Source organism: Merops nubicus, unplaced genomic scaffold (assembly GCF_000691845.1).
Source record: "Merops nubicus isolate BGI_N331 unplaced genomic scaffold, ASM69184v1 scaffold3789, whole genome shotgun sequence".
NCBI classification, from domain to species: Eukaryota; Metazoa; Chordata; class Aves; order Coraciiformes; family Meropidae; genus Merops; species Merops nubicus.
In genome coordinates this window covers 18,402-38,532 of record NW_008628867.1, presented here as the reverse complement: position 1 = coordinate 38,532, position 20,131 = coordinate 18,402, and the positions used below count along the sequence as shown (strand labels likewise).

General features: G+C 43.3%; 1 protein-coding gene across 1 annotated transcript in view; it reads left to right on the top strand.

Annotated features, from left to right (window-relative positions):
* LOC103779164 (chromosome unknown open reading frame, human C1orf21) overlaps positions 1-20,131 on the top strand; it is a 75,930-nt gene that overhangs the window by 45,362 nt on the left and 10,437 nt on the right. Inside the window, exons 4-5 of the mRNA XM_008946784.1 lie at positions 13,656-13,732; positions 18,112-18,172. Of these exons, the coding sequence (XP_008945032.1) occupies positions 13,656-13,732; positions 18,112-18,172 (138 nt within the window). The remainder of the gene's footprint in view (positions 1-13,655; positions 13,733-18,111; positions 18,173-20,131) is intronic.

The window sequence follows — 20,131 nt, the reverse complement described above, 5'->3', positions numbered from 1 at the left end:
AGGAATTGATTTGTTTAGCCTAAAAATACAGGAGACACAAGTCACCCGATATATAAAAGGTTGCTTTGAGAGGCATGACAATCGTTTTTTCTCCGTGACCACTGAGGATGCAAGAAGACATCAGGGAAGGACTTAAGCTGGGTAGCAGGATAAACATTTGAACTTTTAAGGTAGTGGCAGAATGAAAGAGAGGCTGTTGAGAAAACCTGCAGGATAGGAGTTTGGAGAACAAGTTAGACAGAAATCTCTTGAAATGGTTTGGATACATGCCCTCAGGTGAAGCAATTAGGTGATATTTTGAAATATTTTCCTTTTGTGGTGGTTGATACCAGGTGAAGCCTTCAGGAGATTAATCTTGTAGAGTTCCACAATGCTATTCCACATTCTTATCAAGGAGCCATTGAAATGTTGTGGGTGAGTGAAGGATCCATCCCTGGCCCAACTGGCTTTGCACTGCATACAAGACTTCCTTTTTGATGGCCAGTCCCTCCCAAGAAAGCAGACACCATATCCCAACACTGGCCCATCTCATGGCCGTGCCACTGCTGGGACTGATGCACAGCAGCCACCCTCAGCTGCCACTGACACATCCCTGGAGACCTACTGCATTCTGGAAGAAGAGGGAAAAGCTCCTTTTGAGTCATCTTCCGTGTCCTCTCCCACCTATGAGGTGTAGTTTTGGGAAGAGGTGATGCAGAAAGTGAGATGATGGATGCATTAGCCAGGACAGACTAGAGCGTGTTGGGCAGAGGGAATCTCATGAAGGTGCCAAGTGTAGGGTCCTGCACCTGGGGAGGAACAAGCCCCTGCACCAGTACAGGTGAGGGGTTGAACTGCTGGAAAGCAGCTCCCAAGGAGAAGGACCTGGGAGTCATGGTGGACAAGTTCACCATGACACAGAAATGCGATCTTGTGGCCAGGAAGGCCAGTGTGGTCCTGGTGTGCATAAACAGTAATGTGGTCAGCAGGTTGAAGCAAGTTCTCCTCCCACTCTACTCTGCCCTAGTGGGACCACATCTGGAATATTGAGTCCAGTTGTGGGCTCTCCTGTGCAAGGGAGACAAGGAGCTACTGGAGAGAGTCCAGCAGAGACTACAAGGATGCTGAGGGGACTGGGGCATCTCCGTGACAAGGAAAGGCTGAGAGCCCTGGGGCTGTTCAGCCTGGAGGAGAGAAGACTGAGAGGGGATCTTCTCAATGCTTCCCAAGATCTAAAAGGCAGGTGTCAAGAGGATGGGGCCAGACTCTTTTCAGTGGTGCCCAGTGACAGGACAAAGGGCAACAGGCACAAACTGGAACCCGGGAGGTTCTATCTGAACAGGAAGAAAAAATTCTTTTCCTGTGAGGGTGCCAGAGCCCTGGCACAGGCTGCCCAGAGAGGCTGTGGAGTCTCCTTCTCTGGAGAGATCCCAAACCCTCCTGGACAGTATCTGGGCAACCTGCTCTGGGTGACCCTGCTTTAGCAGGGGGGTTGGCTGAGAAGATCTCCAGAGGTCCCTTCCACCTCTCATCATTCTGTGATTAAAATCTGACAATAAAGGCTATAATAGGCATACAGTCATTTTGGGACACTTAAATATTTGACAACTTAGATGTTGGGCATGAATATTTCCAGGCCTGTAGCTGGATTTTAAGCTAGTTCTTCACCTAATATTGGCTTAGATATCTTCCTCTATTCTTCAGCATCTTGAGCATCAAAGCTATTTTTATGTATCCTTGATGGAATATATTTACTTATTGCTGCCTCATTGCCTGTTTTTGCTAACACTGAGGAGATAAATAATTATATCTCTTTTTCTCTTTTTCCAGGGAAACTTAGAGGAGATAAACACTTAAGAATCTAGCCTCCATTACTGATTTAAACAGCTTATGAAATTTTAAAACTGTTTATTATTGCCTTTCATTCTGATGTGTATGATACCTAGTCTCAGTATTACTCTCAGATAAATTTGTTCAGAGAATCCAGACAAAATTCATGGTTTTACATCTGAGGACTGGAAACTCAGTAAGTGAGCAGAGTGCTGGATTCTTTGTGAAATAATAATCGTTCTTTCTACTATTCAAAAGTAACAGCTAACCAAAACACTGAAAAGTTGGGGCAAAATAAATAAATCAGATTTAAGGCTCCTCCTGCAGCTGTAACGCTTCTCATGTGTGTCATAGTACATATGTTGTATTTAGCAATATTCAAACTGTTATGTCCTCTAAAATATTCATTTTTCCCAGACTTGCTGAAGTGTGCCACATAGAGACAACCATAAGTTCATTCTCTCGAGTCTTAAATCTTACCCCTTGTGCAAATTTGAGAATTAATGCAAATAAAACAGACATTGAGCGGAACAAAATGCAGACTTCGAAAATACGTTCCATCGGTGATATTTACATAACTGCAGTCTACCAAAAATCTAAAAATTGGAGCATTGGACAGTGCTGGGAGAATAAGAGGTTCCTGCAGGAAGCTCATGCTGGGATGGAACAGGCATGAGTAGGTTTTTTTTCCCCTTCATCTGATGCAGAGCTCCGCAGGGGGGAAGTGCAGTTAGCCAGCAGTGTCCATCCAGCTACATGGGCACACCACGTATAATCTTCCACATGTTCAGAGGTGTTTCCCATGATGCCACCCTGTGGGAACTGAAAAGTGGGGATAATGGGTGCAAGAATGCCTGCATGGTAGTGGGACACACAGAGTCATAGGATGGCTTGGACTGGAAGGGACCTTTCAAGATCATATAGTTCTAACTCCCCTGCCATGGGCAGGGACACCTCCCACTAGACCATGCTGTGCAAGGCCCTATCCAACCTGATCTTGAACACCCCTAGTGTTGGAGCATCTACAACTTCCATGGGCAACCTGGGCCAGTGTTTTCATAGTGAAGATCTTCTTCCTAATTTCTAATGTAACTCTACCCTCTTCCAGTTAGAACCCATTACCCTTTGCCTTATGACTATAAGGCCTTATCAAAAGTCCCTCCCCAGCTTTCCCGTAGGCTCCCTTCAGATACTGGAAGGCAGCAAGAAGGTCTCCCCAGGGCCTTCTCCCCTCCAGGCTGAACAACGCTTTCAGCCTGTTCTCACAGCAGAGGTTCCTCTGTCCTCGGATCATTTTTTCTGGCTGCCTCTGGCCCTGCTCCAACAGGTCCACTTCCTTCTTGTGCTGAGGGCTCCAGAGCTGGACCCAGCACTGCAGGTGGGATCTCAAGAGAGCAGAGTGGAGGGGCAGAACCGCCTCCCTCAGTGTGGTGCCCACACTTCGTTTGATGTAGCCCAGGATACGGTTGGCTTTCTGGGCTGCACTCATGTTGAGCTTTTAATCACCCAGCACCCCCAAGTCTTTCTCCTCTGGACTGCTCTTGTTCCATATCACATCCGGCATACATGGAGGCAGTTGTTGTATTCATGCCATTGCTTTATGCATGAGACTTACGGCTGTAGGCTGTGAATGCCCAAAATCTTCCTGTGCAAATATATCCGGGTTGATGAGTAGCACTATTCTCAGTTTTCTGTCATCTTGCTTCTTAGAGTTACCTTGGTCAAAATTTCTTACTCATGGGGGGTTTGAACTACATGATCTTTAAAGTCCTTTCCAACCTAAACCATTATATGTTACAATTCTATGATCTTGTTCTATTTACATTTGGTTTAATGGTGTCTTTTTGTTTGTACCATATCTTCTAATTAGGTCCAGATTTCTTTTTCTCTTCCTTGTAAACAACAAATCTAGAGGGATTTTTTTTCTTTCACTGCTTTCCTTTGTTTTTCCATCCTTTGTAAATCTCAGGTTTGAACAAGAGAGCAAAATGTTTTTTACATGTATCCTGAAAAATTCCTTGTTAAGACTGGGTTAATGGGACACTCTCCTTGTCCTGACATCCAGGAGGATCTCAATGCAGTTTGTGGAATGGTTTAGATGTAGTAAGAAGTGTGAAATAAACGTAGACTACTCAAACTTGCAATCTGCAGACAAAAGCCATCAACCAGTACAACTGCAGACTCTACAAGAGGAGACACCATCAACATACTGCTGGTTTGCAGATGGAAGGAACCAAGTGTTAATTTTGATGCCTTCTCAGCGTGGCTGTTTGGTGGTCACCACTTTTTCAATGACCCCAGCCTAAAATGTAACCCAAAATGTGGTATTAAGGCAGTGAGACAGTCTATGCTCACATGAGGAGACATCAGTCTTGGTTGGTTTTGTCAGTGCAGGAAGATCTCAGGAGGCTTCACTTTCATGTGCCTGACATGGATGCATCTTTCAAGGGAACTGATTTTACAAAGGGTGGGTGTAGAGAATGTTCCAAAAACAGGCTGAAAAAGATCAGTTTTGCCTTTAGAAAACCAGCTTCAGCAATCAGTACAACTGCCGAAATTTTAGACCCAGCTATTTAAAAAGCTACAAAACAGGACTCATTCTCTAGACAAATTCCCTTGGATATGTTTGAAGGGCATAAAACTCTTCAAAACCATCCCAATGAAACCTCTGCAAAAATTGTAATAGCAGTAACCTGTTTGCCATTCCAGCAAAGTGCCTTCCTGAAGGAAAAACCAATGGCTACGTGCCCTGCTGTGGACGGGCTGCGTCATACACCAAGTTATGCTCAAGCCTGTCTACAACATTTATTCCCAGCTAGAAATGTTTTACAGACTAAACGTCATACTGTTGTTTCATGCTTCATGCCAGCTCTTTCCATGTTATTACACTTGGTGGAAAACTGCCTTCAAGAGACATGCATGAAAAATTGAGAGCATGAGTAATGTATATATATATATTTGCTATAAATAACAGGAGTTTTGTAAAAGCTTCTTTTAATGAGAGAGAGAATAATTTTTGACACAGCCTAAATAAGCAGAAAGTTAATTTTTGAGCCAGGTTTTGTTACCCTGGGTGGCTGTACAATCCAGAAGAGTGACCTACCTGCAAAAGAGCAGGGTTAGTTGTGCTTTTTTGTTGCCCTAAACCCTCTGAAGTTTTCTCAAAAGTCAGTCTTTGTAAGGTACCAGTAATGCAGTTTTGAAGTTTTATCCATCTATTTTTTATTTGCTAGATAAAACTTTCAGCTGCTCTGATGTACCAAAGCCATTAAAGATCTGGTGTGTTAATGAGAGTTGGATAGCAGGTCTCCTTTCTGCCTGTAGCATTTTTTTTTTTTTTCAGTATTTCTGGATATCTTTTGATGTAAGCAAATGTTCTTTATGCTCTAAAGCAATCCCTTGTTGCCTTATTTCCTGCTGTATATAAACTGTGAGGGACAGTTTTCAGCCCCTTTCCAAAGTTGTTTGTAGAGAGGATGTTCCTCAAGTTCATTTTGCAGATTGCTCCCTGCTGGGAGTCTTGCAGACGTGTCCCTTCCTCTGCTCGTGCTCCCGTTCTCTGCGAAATGCTGAGTTTTATTACATGGATAAGTAAGACCCCTGGTGAAGGAGCAAGATAATTTCCTGTTTGAAACGAAACTTCATGCAGCGCTGTGGGTACTGGATACAGATGTTTGGCTTTATTTAGGTCTGTGGTGTTCATTTTCTAGTCCTGGCTGACCTTTCAGAGTATCATGGAGGCTGAAGAAACCAGAAAACCCTGATGTTTAGGGCTGCATAAACCTTGTATTTCAGAACAGAGGCATTTTCTAGCGATTACACTCCTCATTTTCTGTCAGGGCCACCTTGAAGCTTAGCAGTCTATCTGCAGCAAAGAACTTTAAGAGAGAAACATACATTTTTATTTTTCTGGACCTTGGTGTCACAAGCTGTATAGAAAAGAGAGGATTCAAGTGTGTGGGGTGATACAACTGCAGAGCTGTGAAAGGGAACAGGATGGCATGGGGCAGGTAGGAGTTTCCCTGGAGGATACGTTTGTTGTACTTATTTATCATTTATGCTCCTTATTTGTAGTTTTATCTGTTTACCTGCCTTAATTTCCTGTTTTCATGCCAGCTGCTCCCACATCTACATTTCAGTTCATCTACAGCCTTCCTGGTGTTTGGTTACTTGATGGAATTAATTGGAATTACTGTAACCAATTAGTCCAGACTTTCTAATACTGACTGGGAGGGAGGAGGAGTTGAAAAGCTGATGGGAACATTTGAAGCTGCAGCTATTAGATTTAGTAAATATTAATGCCCTTTGGAAAGCATTTAGTGGTGGGAATTGCCCTTCTTTTTTTTTCCCCCCTGCTCTTTAGTGATGTTCTCCATCAAAGCTCAAAGCATCTTTGGCTGAGGGTGAACTATATTTAGATGCTGCAGAAGTCCTTTCCAGAGGGACCTTTTGCCTTCCTCTTTATTTTTTTTCTTCTTTTTTTTTCCAACTTTACACTTGTGGTAGGATTTTTCAGATTTTTTGAGATCCTGCCACCTGAGTGTAATGGGCATGTCAAATGTTCTTCTAATACTCCTTCTCCCCTCCGTGCTCAGTTTTTAACATCTCAAAGGGGTTTAAGAAAAGCAACTCCAAATTTGTTACTGCACCAGTTTTAGCCAAATATGCAAACAGCTGATCCAAGGAAAAAAAGACAGACCTGTTGACAGCCTGAACAGAACCTCAGATTAGGTGCCCTTGGAGAGGCAGCTCAGTATCAGAGACCCAGTGGGCAAGAACTGAAATGGGGCCAAACCTGCAGATAGAGCAAGTCTGTTGCCCTGCCTCCAGCCAGTGCCACGCTGCTTTGCTTGGCCCCTTTGGAGCGGCAAATTAGGCTCTGTTTAAGCCACTCTCAGAGTCCATAGCATGTGCTCAGCCAGTACCCATTTTCTTTCTTCTTGGTCTCCCAATTCACCTGATTCCTTTTTAGTCCATATTGCTCCATAGCATCATTTCTTTCCTCTGTCTTGCACTTGCCTTGAATTTCTACAGTGGCTTCTTCAGTGGGTTATGCAAGTCTGGTGAAGATCTCCACGTAGGTTGTATTTATTTTGTACAGCCACAACAAGCACTTCTCTTTCATGTTTTGAAGGCCTGGCTGAAAGCCACCTTGCACTCAGGTGAAAGGCTCTTGCTGACTTAAAGCCAGGCCTTGCTGAGCACGATGCATAGGTGTGTGCATGCCTGCCTGTATGGCTGGCAAATAAACACTAAAAGCAGCACTATCTAATTTCTCACATTGCAGCACATGGGTGCCTTTCTGGTGTGCTGTATAAAGCTGCTCAGGATTTGTATATTTCTTTTTTTACCCATTTTTATCCCATTTTGAGTAACCTTTATTTTTTGTGCTTTCCAAATCCTGCTCTTCTACATTGTGTTTCAGGAGCTGGGGTTGCTACAGCAAAATTTCCCAGTAAGAGCTGGGGAGGAGGAGTGACCTCTGCCAAGCAGCTTGTTTCAGGGTGAGCTCTGCCCTCTGGAACAAAGATGAGAAGACCACAGACCTCTGATGAGAGCACAGGATTTTTCTCTGCGAAACCTGGGTTATATTCTCAGTGTCAGTGCAGACTCACTGCATGATGTTTGCTGAGTCTGGGTTTGCAGAAACTGCTTTTTTTTTTTTTCCCCAGAATAAATGATAGGCAGTTTATCTGCTTCTGCCTTCCCTTTGCATGCCTGAATGGCCACAATTTGGGCCTGGAGTCTTCAGGCTTCAGTCTCTCCCATTGTTGTTTCGGAATAAAACTCAACAAAGCTACTCAATTTTTTTTTTTTTTTTTTCCCCAGTGACTGATACATTAAGAAAGATATTTTATCAAAGAATCACAGACTAGTGGAGGTTGTAAGGGACCTCTGGAGGACCTCTAGTCCAACACCTCTGCTCAGGCAGGGACACCTAGAGCTGGCTGCCCAGGACTTAGTCCAAAAAGATTTTAGAAATCTCCAAGGTTGAAGATATTTATAGGGGTAAAGCATCATGGGCAAATCCTGCATGCTTAGTTGAGGAAATTTGGGGCAGATGCAGCAATAATACTTAGTAAAATATTCCAGTGAAGACTGAGATTTTATTATGAAACATGACTTCAGGCTTTGTTTGAATCCACAAATAACAGCCATATTTTCAAGTCCTCGTTCTGAAGACCAAGGTGCTCCAGGCAGCAGGACACCAGCACTTGGTCAAACAGACAAACTGAACATTGTTGTTGCCTCAGGTGCCTCACTTACAAGGTGCTTCTTAAAACTGAGCTCCTGTGGTGGATCACAAACAACATTTTCCAGGGCAAGATGGGGGTCAATAGTGGAGTGATGCCAGCACCCATTGACTTGTGTGGCAGCTGTGTGATAGAAACGTATGTGACTGCATCCACAGTCATGGCCACCTGGGAGGTGTGATGGAGAGATCAGGGGAGTTTGTTCCAATATTGCCTGTTCTCAAGACTGTCGCTAGTAGAAGGTTGCTTTTAAGAAAGACTTGCTTTGGAAAGATAGAGAAGGTCCTTGTGATGGCAATGTCTTTCTTAGGTGTCTTCTCACCATGAGCATCTATGTCTCTCTCCATGTGTGTGCCAAGAAGCTTGAATTCATTACTAACCAGTCCGGTGCTCAGTGTGTGCAAAGAGAGCTCTCCTCCAGCCTGGTTTCCAAAGCTCAGCCTCCATCATCCAGTGCTTCCATGATTTTCAACATCCCTCATACCACACATAGGATCCGAAGAGGAGGAGAATGGACTCTCTGTGTCAGCACTGTCCAACATACATGATCCATACCATGCCCTGCCTCATCACTGAGTGTGCACCAGAGCCCTTTCTGGACAGCACAACATAGATGCACATACATTCTGGCAGGGATAACGTGATTCCTCTGATAAAATTGCATCCAAGAATAATCTTCTTTGACCAGCATCTGAGATTTTTCAATGCTTGGTTTGCCTCTTCATTATGAAGTTACCCTAAATAACATTTTCAGGTGGTTTTGCTTCTGGGCAGACAGAGAAAGAAGAAAGAGGCTCCATCCCTGCCAAATGACAGTACAGAAAATAAATGCTCACAGATGTATAAAGTGAGGAAACAAAATTTCATAGGTCAGTAATTCACCCTTGTTCACCCTGATGCATCAAGACAGTCCACGTTTAATATTATTACCTGAGGCTGGTCCTTGTAACTGAGGGAAGTAAAAAGTGCTGGGCTGGCATATTGAGATTTTACATCTTGTCTTTCATGCCATTTTGAACTGCTGCATTTAGTTTCCTTCTTTTCAAATACAATTATTCAAAAGAGTAGTTTATGGTCTAAAAAGAAAATAAATACTTCATTTTTCCCCTAAATGATTTTAGTGATGAATTACATGGCTTCTGAAAGCAGTTTGAAAGGCAGTGTGGGCTCCTTTGGGAAAAAGTGTCATCTTGTTATAGGCGAGGAATATTATTTTATAAATATTTGAATAGCTGTAAACTACCACTATTGAGTAAAACATCATCACTATCTGGAGAGACCTTTGGTGTTTCTGTCAGCTTCAATATATTTTAGCAGCAAATCTACAGAGACCAACTCATCTTAAAACTGATACTAATTTGAGGGAATGTGCCACTTTCAAACATCGGTACCTCCAGGATAATTACAAGTTGGATACTTAAGCCTCCTCTAAATAAAAAAAAAAAAAAAAAAGCCTTGAAATTAAGAACCCAATTTTACTTACACTGTTTAACTGTTTTATGGGGGTTTCCCCCCATTTGGTTGTATATTTGTTTAATTATTGTAACTTTAAAGGAAAACCAATTAAAGACCAGAATGTGACTGGAAGTTAATAAAAATTAGCCATTATATCAGGTAGTAGAATTGCTGCTATCATCTTTAATTGATTTCTTCCTGGCCAATTTAGTAAATTGAAAAATGTATAAAATAAGAGATAGTCTCTTCATAAAATATTTTGGCATTCAGGGAAGCATCTCTTAAAACCCAGCCCTTCTCTAGTAAGCCGTGAGTGTTAAGAGAGTTGAGAAGAAAGACTGTTAGCGGCTTACCTGAGTCCATCTGTGGCAGTTTTATGAAGAAAAGCAAAATACTTGAGATGAAGTTCACGTGTCTCTAGGAATAGGTCTGTAAGAGGGGAAGCATCAAGGGAAATGTTGACAGATATTTAATTACACTGGCGGTAGTGGCTGTTGCTGTGTTAATGGCATCTGGCAGCAGAGTCACCACCATCTGTTAATGCCCTGAAATTTTGACTGTGGTGCATCCTTTATGGAGGAATTAACAGTAATTAACAAATCTATCAAATGAAATCACCTTGATTGGATGACACCTTTACCTTGATAATGATTAATTGCAAAATAATGGGGAGTAAAATAGCCACTATTTGCTGTTTTGCTATAGACTAGGTGATGCCTTTATCAGGGTACAGCATCCTCAGGGGTTTATTTGAAGCTTGTGATACAAGACATCATTTAGTGCATCTCCATTAAATAATCCTTATAAGCAGAACTAGATTAAAAATGAACTTCTGCATCTTAATTTCTATTTGCAGCAGATTAGGACTCTCAAATGACTTATGGTTCTGCTGATGCTAACTTATTTAATGTTAAATAAGGGAAAAAATAAGGTTAGACTGAACCCTTCAACCAAAGACATGTCAGCCTGGAAGAGCGATCTGACTACGTTAAAGCATTTTGGGCTTCTTTACAAGCTCCGTATTAGAATCCAAACTATTAATTTCTGATTAATCAGTTTGTCTTCAAAGTGATGGGAAAAATATTCTACTTGTTTGTATTTGGAATGGTTATTTTTTAATATCTATTTTTATCAAAGCAAATATTCGGTCAGTGTAATGAAATATCACTGCTGTAAGTAAGAGCTATAAACAAAGCAACGAGCCAGTTTGAGGCCTGGTTGGGTTTTATTTTTTCTTAACTCTTTTTCTGTTCATCCCTGCTGAGCAGCAGATGGAGAAGGTGGCATACTCTGATTAAATAGAAGAATTGTAAGTAATATATAATTCAGGTGTGTAAACTATCAGGAGCAATAGGATGGAAAGAGTAAATTTTGGGATCTGGAAGTCAAATAAACTGGAATTTTATTTCCGTCTTGCTTTGTGAGTTGATATTCTGAATATTGCTCTGGGACCCACAGAGAGAAAGCAACATATATTTTACTTCCATATCTCTGTTTATTCCTAAGTGACAGAAGTTGTTTTAGTCTGGGATTTGTGCTGATTCCAGCTACTGATAGATCTGCAGTGAGACCAAAGCACAAGTGGGGGTGTGGAAAGCCAGGTTTGCCCTGATGTGATTTATCACCACTCCTGACTCAGGAGCTGTAAATCAGAGCTTCCCTTCCCATTTAATTGAGGCAGTGGATTTGCAGCAGGTTTTTTGTTGGGGAAAGGCCCAACAAAAGGTGTTTCACTTTCACCCAGCGTCACTCTGCAGGGTGAGGGTCTGTGGAGACAGAAGGTAGCTGCAAATTCACTTTCTGTAGCAGTAGGTGGGAAGGTTTTATGACTGCAGAATGTGCTTACTGATGGACCATCCAGATGTGCCATCCCAGCTGTGTAGTGTGGACCAGTCCCTGTTTCTGCTTCTGCATTGTGGCAAACAAGCTGGTGGAAAAGATCTGAGTATAAAGGCTCACCTGGTGCATGAGGTTGGGATTTACAGAATCACAGACAGGCAGGAGTTGGACAGGACCTCTGGAGATCACCTCAGCCAACCCCGCTTCTAAAGCAGGGTCACCCAGACCAAGTTACCTGGGATTGTGTCCAGGTGGGTTTGGAATCTCTTCTGAGAAGGGGACTCCACAACCTCTCTGTGCAGCCTCTTCCCTTCCACTCTCATAGGAAAGAGGTTTTTTCCTTCTGGGAAGGTGCATTCTTCTGGGTCCTGGTCTGTGCCCATTGTACCTTGTCCTGTCACTGGGCACCACTGGAAAGAGTCTGGCCCCGTCTTCCCTCTTGACCCCTACCCATTAGATCTTGAGAAGCATTGAGAAGATCTCCTTTCAGTCTTCTCTTCTGAAGGCTAAACAGCCCCAGAGCTCTCAGCCTTTCCTCAACAGAGAGATGCTCCAGTCCCCTCAGCATCTTCCTAGCCTCCACTGGAGTCTCTCCAGTGGTTCCCTGTCTCCATTGAACTGGAGAGACCAGAACTGGACATAATACTACAGAAATGGCCTTACTAGGGCAGATCAGAGGGGGAGGAGAACCTCCCACAACTTGCTGCCCACACTCTTTTTCATGAAACCCAGGACTCCATTTGCCTTCTTGGCCACAAGGGCACATTGCTGGCTCATGGTTAACACCAATTTCTGGCTTTGGTGTCTTCTCCATGAGACCTGTCACTCTCTTTTTATTCTGCTTTTAAGTCTGCTTGACAGTTCTATGAGTCATACATCAACTCATGTGTGACCATGTGCATACATGTTCCCTGCACACGCAACGTGCATGTACATAGTCAACCCCACTTAACACTGCTTAAAACTAGAAGATAATTTGAAAGCAAGTGGTTTTGTCTTCTGTGCTGCTGCTTTGACTTGACATGAGATCATGGGCAAGCAGCAGCTGGCAGGATGTAAATGATCCAGGAGGTTTGTTAAGGCCTGGATAAAAGGCTTTTTTCTCTCTCACTGTTCTTTTCACTTAAGACACCATTTTCTCTTTAGGAGGATTAGAAGATATGCATTAAATGGTGTTAAATATGCTGAGGCCGTTGCTGCTTCCAGCCCTTGTAGAATTATTCATTAAAATATTAACCACTAGACAGCCTTCTTGGTATTTTTTTCAATTCAGTGATTTAGTAGCCCTCTTAAAAATAATGTTGTGTGATTCAGACACTTAAAGACTAAATAAAACAAAACAAACCCACCAAAATTACCCACAAAAGCCTAATTCTTGAGTTTACATTTCTTAAATTGTCATGGGCATGATGTGCCTAAGAAATTCAGGCAGATGGGTGGAGCCAGTGAGCTGTGAGATGTGACTCAGCTCTCTCCCATCTGCTCCAGCACTGGGAAGATCTGGAAGGGGCCGTATCCTTCTCCGGGTTTTTGCAGACAATAGATAATGTGTGTGTGCTGGGCTGTAGTTTACAGAAGCTTTTGGCACGAGGACAAGATGTTACCTTGAAACGCTGCCTCTCAACTAAACTCTTTTCCTTCTCCACCCCTTTTTGAAGACGTTTTTAATGGCTCTGACTCTCCACAGAGGATGCAGTAGCATTCTTCTGTAGAAACATATTCTGGTTTGCTTCCTTGGGCCCCTTGTGTCCAATTTTCTAGCTGAGCAGGTCAAGTCTGCTGTTGCTGCTCTTCTCACTGGCACATTTAATCTGTGCTTTCTCCCACATGCAATTTTCCACGTGAAGCTAACGTTTCTCACTCTGCTCTGAGCAAACCTACAGGTCTGGGGTGACTCTGGGGCTCTGCCTTGCTCCACTGAAGGTGCTGAGGGTGTTGTTACTGATACAGCTGGAGGAGCTGAGCCCCAGCTGTCCATCTGGTTCTCCACGGACCGCTGGAGATTTATCAGCCAGCGCGGTGTTTGATTGCTGCGCGTCCCTGATGGATTTCACCCAGTGACCCAGAGACAATCCCCCAGGCCACCAAGCCTGTGACATTTAAAAATTGCCCACATGAGGTCATTGCATCAATTGCATTGCCCTTAATTTTGTTTTTGATGAGCTTTTCTCATTTGGTTGTACAGGTAGAAGAGCCTGAACCCAGCAGAGTGTGACACTGATGACAAATGCATGTTGTGCTTTGTGTGCTTAATAAGTACTGATGGTATCTCTGTTTTATGTTTTCTGTGTGTTTCAGGAAAAAAGTGCCAGTTCAAATGTAAGACTTAAATCCAATAAAGAGGTCCCAGGATTAGTACATCAACCCAGAGCAAAGTAAGTTCAAATTTATTTTTTTTTAAGTCGTAATAAAAATAAACACAGGATTAATTTCTCAGTTTCACAATTATTGCCTGGTGAAAACCAGTCAGTAGTTCCAGCAGCCCTAAAACCATACTCAATTTAAAAAAAATGAGTAAGGTCACTTGTGTCCTGAGAACAACGTCCCAGCTGGGCAGTGCCTGTGCTGGCAGCATCCTCTCCTGTGCACGGCTAAGATGTGGGACTTAAAAATGCATGAGGTGGGTCTTGCTGTGCCTTACAGGAGTACCATGCTGTGTTATTGCACAGCTTTCTCTGTAACTTACACAGGAACAAAATTATCTGTGCACTAGTGTTGCTAAATACCATCAGTTAAGTTCCCAGGGAAGTTTTTGGTAGCTCTCAGCTTAGGTTAGCAGCCTGGGATTAGGAATGGGGAAGCTTTTCCATTTAAAATGGTCGGTTTTTAAAATCAGGGATGTTTTGTAGCTGAGAGTTTCTTCATCCTTCGCTCGCTGCTCTGTGCCCATCCCCTGGCTGAAATCAGTCAGTGTTATATATGCCACAAAATATTTAACTCCTGTGACAGAGCCAGAGCTGGTTATTGATATTAGTAACTAATTTATCTACATCACTGCTACATTTTAATTACTAATTGGATTGAAAATAACGGGTGACTTGGAGCTGTCTATCGGGTTCTTAACGAAGCAGTGACAAAGCTTTGCTGTTGGATTTTGCACAGCAGTGGAAATGCTGTTCTTTATGCCATGCCTCCGGGGCACTTATTAACTTAAACTTGCTGCATACCAAGTGTGGCGTACACGGTTTCAAGTCTGGAAACTTCAGTTATTTCCTAATGAACTGACAGTATAATTCAGCCTCCTTTCAAAAGGAAAAATGGAGTGCTTCAGATCTAATTGCAAAGAAATTCACAGTAGCGAGGTGGAGGTGAAATCACCCTTTAGCAAAGTTGTACTTCATTATTGTGGCTCAGTCCTTCCCAGCAAGGTCAGAGATGTGTCTAAGATGCTCTCACAGGAGACTAATCAACCTGGGCTAAAAAAGGGCTGTTTCTTTTGATGGGTCATCTCTTCTGGTGCATCCAAGGCAGAGGAACTGCATGGGGTCAGGGTATCCATTCTCTCATCAAAGTCTGATTTTTAAAAGTCCCCTCAGAAATTAGGACAGACCTTTCACCAAAAAAAACTAAAGACATTGTATTGGGAAAGGTAAATGTTTCTATCACAGTCCTTAAAAAATAAGTCCTTAAAAAACTTCTCAGAGAGTTATGGAATGTAACATTAGGCTGCTGAGTAAAACCTCCACTGTTGGCTCAAGCCTCTGCTGTTCACCCAACCTACCACTGGATTTCTGTTTATGAAGTGGCTACATGTGTTTGAGTTGCTAATCACCAAGTCAGCAAATACCTGTGATCATGTGCAGTTGTGTTTTTTTTAAGGTTTATAATCTGAAAACCGTGACATTCTGACTGCAGGGAGTGGCATTGGGTGGAAAAGGACTGTTCAGCTAAAATAGAAGAAAGGAACAGATAAATTGCTAGATGCATATTGTAGAACTGTTCTTGTAGAACAGGTGTTATTTCAAGACCAAACAAGGATTATGTACCAAATTATATGCTCATTTACAGTGGAGAAAGTTTTAATATGTCAGCTGTAAAAGTAAGATAAATCCCTCTCTTTTGTAAGAGGTTTTATATTTTTATGTCTAAAGCCCTGGACTTTAAAAATAGCATACATAGGGAGCCAGCAGTAAATTTATGGGGGCCTTTGACAGAGACCAAGGAACTGGTCCTTCCTCTTTACACTGGATCCTAGTACCTGCCATACCTTCATGGGACTTCATCCCTCCCCCAGCCTCTCAGGCACTTGTACTGTGTTTGCTCATTCTGAAAACTCACTCTGCTGACAACTCTAACCAGAGTATGCCCCTTCAGGTACACTCAGATATGTTCATAACTCGTGGAGGAATGGCAGCCTGAAACATAAAATGAAAGAAGTAGTATTTCATACCATTTTTATCCTGCTAAATCACAGAATCACAGGATGGTTTGGGTTGGAAGGGACCTTAAAAAATCACCTAGTTCCATGCCCCTACCATGGGCAGTGGTGCCTTCCACTAGATCTGGTTGCTGAGAGACCCATTCAGGCCCTGCTAAAAAGACAGTTCCCATCTTTCTTGTAGCCCCTCCATTTAAGTACTGAAAGGTGTCCCTGGAGCCTTGTCTTCCCCAGGCTGAACAACCCAAACTCTCTCAGCCTGGCCTCACAGCAGAGCGTTTTCAGCCTCCAGTCATTTTTGTGGCCTCCTCTGGCCCCATTCCAGCAGGTCCCTGTCTCTCCTGTGCTTCTGGGCACAACTGGCTTCTGGGCTGTGAGGGCACATTGCTGGGTTGTGTCTAATTTATCACCTGTATGCCAGAGTTGTCCTCCACAAGCCTGCTCTGAATCCCATCACCCCCCAGTCTACGTTGATGCTGGGGATAAAGATCCCATATTTTGGCAAAATGTGTTTCATTGGCCTGCCATAAAACATCTAAAAATGCATTCTCATGCCTTCTGATATGCTTTTTGACTCTTCCAGCCATTCATTACCTCTGTCAGTTCCTCACCCTGCCGGGGATTTCACAATTTTACACGGCTCCTCAAAAATACACAGTGTCAGCATGTGTGTGTGTGTTGCATCTCTAAATCATAGGGCAATTTTACTGCCCAGCCAAACTTTGCTGAAGATGATGGCCTGCAAGGGCTTTAGGACCTCCTGTGAGACTTGCCGTATGTATGGCAAAGACAGTAATCCATTTTTTTCCCTCTTCATTTAGTTTCCTTATAAATAATGGTTGGGGCTAGTCCCTACACTGTCATCCCATTTTATTAGAAACTGGGTCTCTGGTGTTGCAAAGGCAAGAAGGTCTTTCTAGTGCTTACTGCACAGAAAGGGCTGTGCTGCCCTAAAGCCCCTCTCCAAGACACCTGAATATGCAGGTGACAGGGTCAGCTTCCCCCAACAAACTTCCTTACCCCATCTCAGCTGGAGGTGGGAACCTGAGGGGCAGGTTCTCCCTGTCTAATCTCCCACAGCCACTGAAAGGTGAATTGTGTCCTCTCCTGAATTACCAGCTTTAGGTTTTAATGACTCTTCTGAACTGAGCCTTCATTTATGCCCAGCATAAGCAAGTCATTGTATGCGTTCATCCTGATAGCAAGTGTGAATGCTGAGCTGTGTAGGGAAGTGCAGTGTGTTGTTGGGCACTTGGGAAAAGTATTAACTCTTTACAGCTGAGAAGATCATACTGAGGAATAGGGAACTGGGGTGAGAATTCAGCAAGCCAGACCAGCTTTTACAGTTGGAGAAAATGTCTGAGAGACGTCTTCTAACCATCTGGCATTGCTGTTGACACTGGCACCAATCTCCTATCTTGCCTTTTTCTCATCTTTCTGTGTCTTACATTGAGTCACTGGCATTTGTCTCCAGCCTCTTACGGGCCTGGGTGCTCCTCCCTGCTATTAGTCTGGAGGATGCTCCAACTTCACTTTCCCAGAGGGATATCCTTATTTCAGGCAGGAGGCTCTTGCCACTCCCTAGCATAAATAAAGCAGCCACATCACAAATGCCACCTGCCACGCATCCTCATCTTTGTCTCCTTGTCCTTTCCTTTGTGTCTGACCTTCCTGTATTTTTAGCTTGCAGGTCCCACTTGGGGAAGGGCCCGATGTCTTGTGCCACCACCAGCATTTTGCAGACAACAAATAATAGTATTTTCCAGCTTTCTTCACTAATGCAAAATTGTATCAGTAAACCCTGAGCCTCTTGGTTCTGTAGAATTAATTGGAGTGAATATTCTGCTGGGTCTGTGGAGGGAGCAGTAAGGACCACCCATCTGGGAGGGAAGGACCAGCCAGTGCTTGTAGATGATCCTGGGTGTGGAGTGCAGGGCCTAGCTGGAGCAGAGCAGGCAGATCTTCTGGCACGAGGCTTTAACCTCCCATTGTAGGCATCTCATTTTGTGGTGATGAGGTTGGCAGTCTTGAAAAACATTCTGTCTCGACACAGAGGGGGCTCTCAGTGGCCCAAGGAAAGGTAGTGGCTATTAAGTTTCTGCAGTCTGCATGGAAAAGAGAATAGTCTCCTCTGGATGCATGTGGGCCCTAGTTACCATCCCAGGTGTAGCATGCTACAGAACTAAATGCAGTAATTTTTCTGTGGATAAGCCAAAAAAAAAAATAATTGCCGTTGTAGATGAAAGTGTAAAGTGATTTATATTTCACAGTGGTGAAAGCTGACAGCAGAGTCCCTCAGCAGCCCTGGGCTGCAGCATCAGTGCGTTAAAATGGAAGGGACCCTGTTGGTACTGACGCTCTCCCTTTGCCTTTCAGCATGCACATCTCTGAAAGCCAACAAGAATTCTTCAGAATGCTTGATGAAAAAATCGAAAAGGTAAGAGACAAAGAAGAAAACCTCAGGGGGTGGGTAGGCAGTTTTCCTGGCTCGGTGGGGAAGACAACCAGACGCTGCCTGTTGCAGCAGTTCATGTTCTCCAGTACTTAAAGGGACTCTGGTCCAAGATTTCCCCTTACCACTCATTGGTTAGATAGTTCAAGTGCAAAGCTGACCAAAAAGGTAAAGAAGTTGCAGGAGGCACTGAAAAGACAGCTTTGTTTTGTGGAATCATCACCAGGCTAGAATGATTGGCAGATTAACACAAACATTCAGGATATGCATGGACTACTGGATAAAGCAGAAGAGCAAAGTGAGACTTTATGCTCTTCATGACTAGATTTTTCGTTTAATCTCTGTGGGAGCCAACTGGAATCTTAATGCCAGTAGTGTCTGAGAGACCCTTCTTATTTCTTGCTGAATCTCTTCAAATTAGCTGCTGACTCCAAGTGTTATGAATAGTGTGGCTGTATGTATGGATAACTAGAGGAACGCCGAGTAAAATAATGATGCTGGAGGTGTTTTGAAGAAGTGGGTGAATAGTAGCTCATTATTTTGATAGCAGCTTTCATGTGTTTCACAATTCTTTTAAATGAGTATCCCAGCATCTGTGTGAGATAGTAGTGAATGATTGTACCACAATGTAGATGGGAAACTGAGACCTTAGGACTTAAATGGGCTGTTTGGATCAAGTCAGATCTCAGCCTTTGCTTATAACTTGAGCTGATGTTCACTCACCAATATACTCTGGGCCCCTCGCTACAAGAAGGACATTGGGGTGCTGGGGCATGTCCAAAGAAGGGCAATGAAGCTGGTGAAGGGTCTAGAGCACAAGTCTTGTGAAGAGCAGCTGAGGGAACTGGGGCTCTTTAGCCTGGAAGAAAGGAGGCTTAGGGGAGACCTCTTGACAACTCCCTGGAAGGAGATTGGAGTGAGGTGCGGGTCAGTCTCTTCTCCCAGGGAACAAGATAGGCCAAGAGGAAATGGCCTGGAGTTGCACCAGAGAAGGGGCAGGGTAGACAGGAGGAAAAACGTCTCTCTCAAAAGGGTTGTCAAGGCCTGGTCCAGGCTGCCCAGGGCAATGGTGGAGTCCCCATCCCTGGAGGGCATTCAAAGCCATGTAGATGTGGTGCTGAGGGACATTATTTAGTAGTGCCCTGGCAGTGCTGGGTTAACAGCTGGACTCAATGATCTTTTCCAACCTGAACGATTCCGATTCTTTACACTTCGTATGTTGGAGTGGTATATTTTATTTAATACTTGATATTATCTTACTTCATACTTGATATTAAATATTCCCCAATTGGAAAAAAAAAATTGTCCTTCCAGTTGTAGTGTTGATTTGCAGAGTAGGAGGCAAAGTTTTATTTGGATGACTCTGAATTTCTGCCATTTTTGGCACCACTCCTGGTCTTAGGAGTTGCATGCTACAGCAGGTGAATCTCCTATTTGTCCCAAGCAACAAATCTGTTACACTAGTCTAAAAAAAAAAAAAAATGTTTCTTGAAAGCAAGAAGTTAGATAAAGGGGAAGAGCAGAAGTGGGGAGGAGTTTGTAGATTCCTGAGGAGTATTTCTTTACCAGTATTTCACAATTTACATTAACCTATATGCATTTAGAAGTAGAATTTCCACATATCTATAATATAGCTACATCTCCTTTGAATAAGTGCATTCACCCTATGAATATTTAGATGCTTTTCCTGGACATCATCACCTTCTGTAATGTCAAACAGAATCTCTGGTGAAATCGGTTTTCCAAAGATCTATCTTGTCTACATGCCAGACCATCTGATGGCTCTATCTCTTTAGGAATTGAGGTTAGTTTTTGGTTTTGAGATTTGTTTCAGAACAGTAATACCACTCGTTCACCAGCTGCCGCATTGTGAAGCAGCTGACCGTGTCTCTCCACTGTTTGGACCATGCTCTCAGATGCTTGCAGGTGTTCTACAGGGCTCTT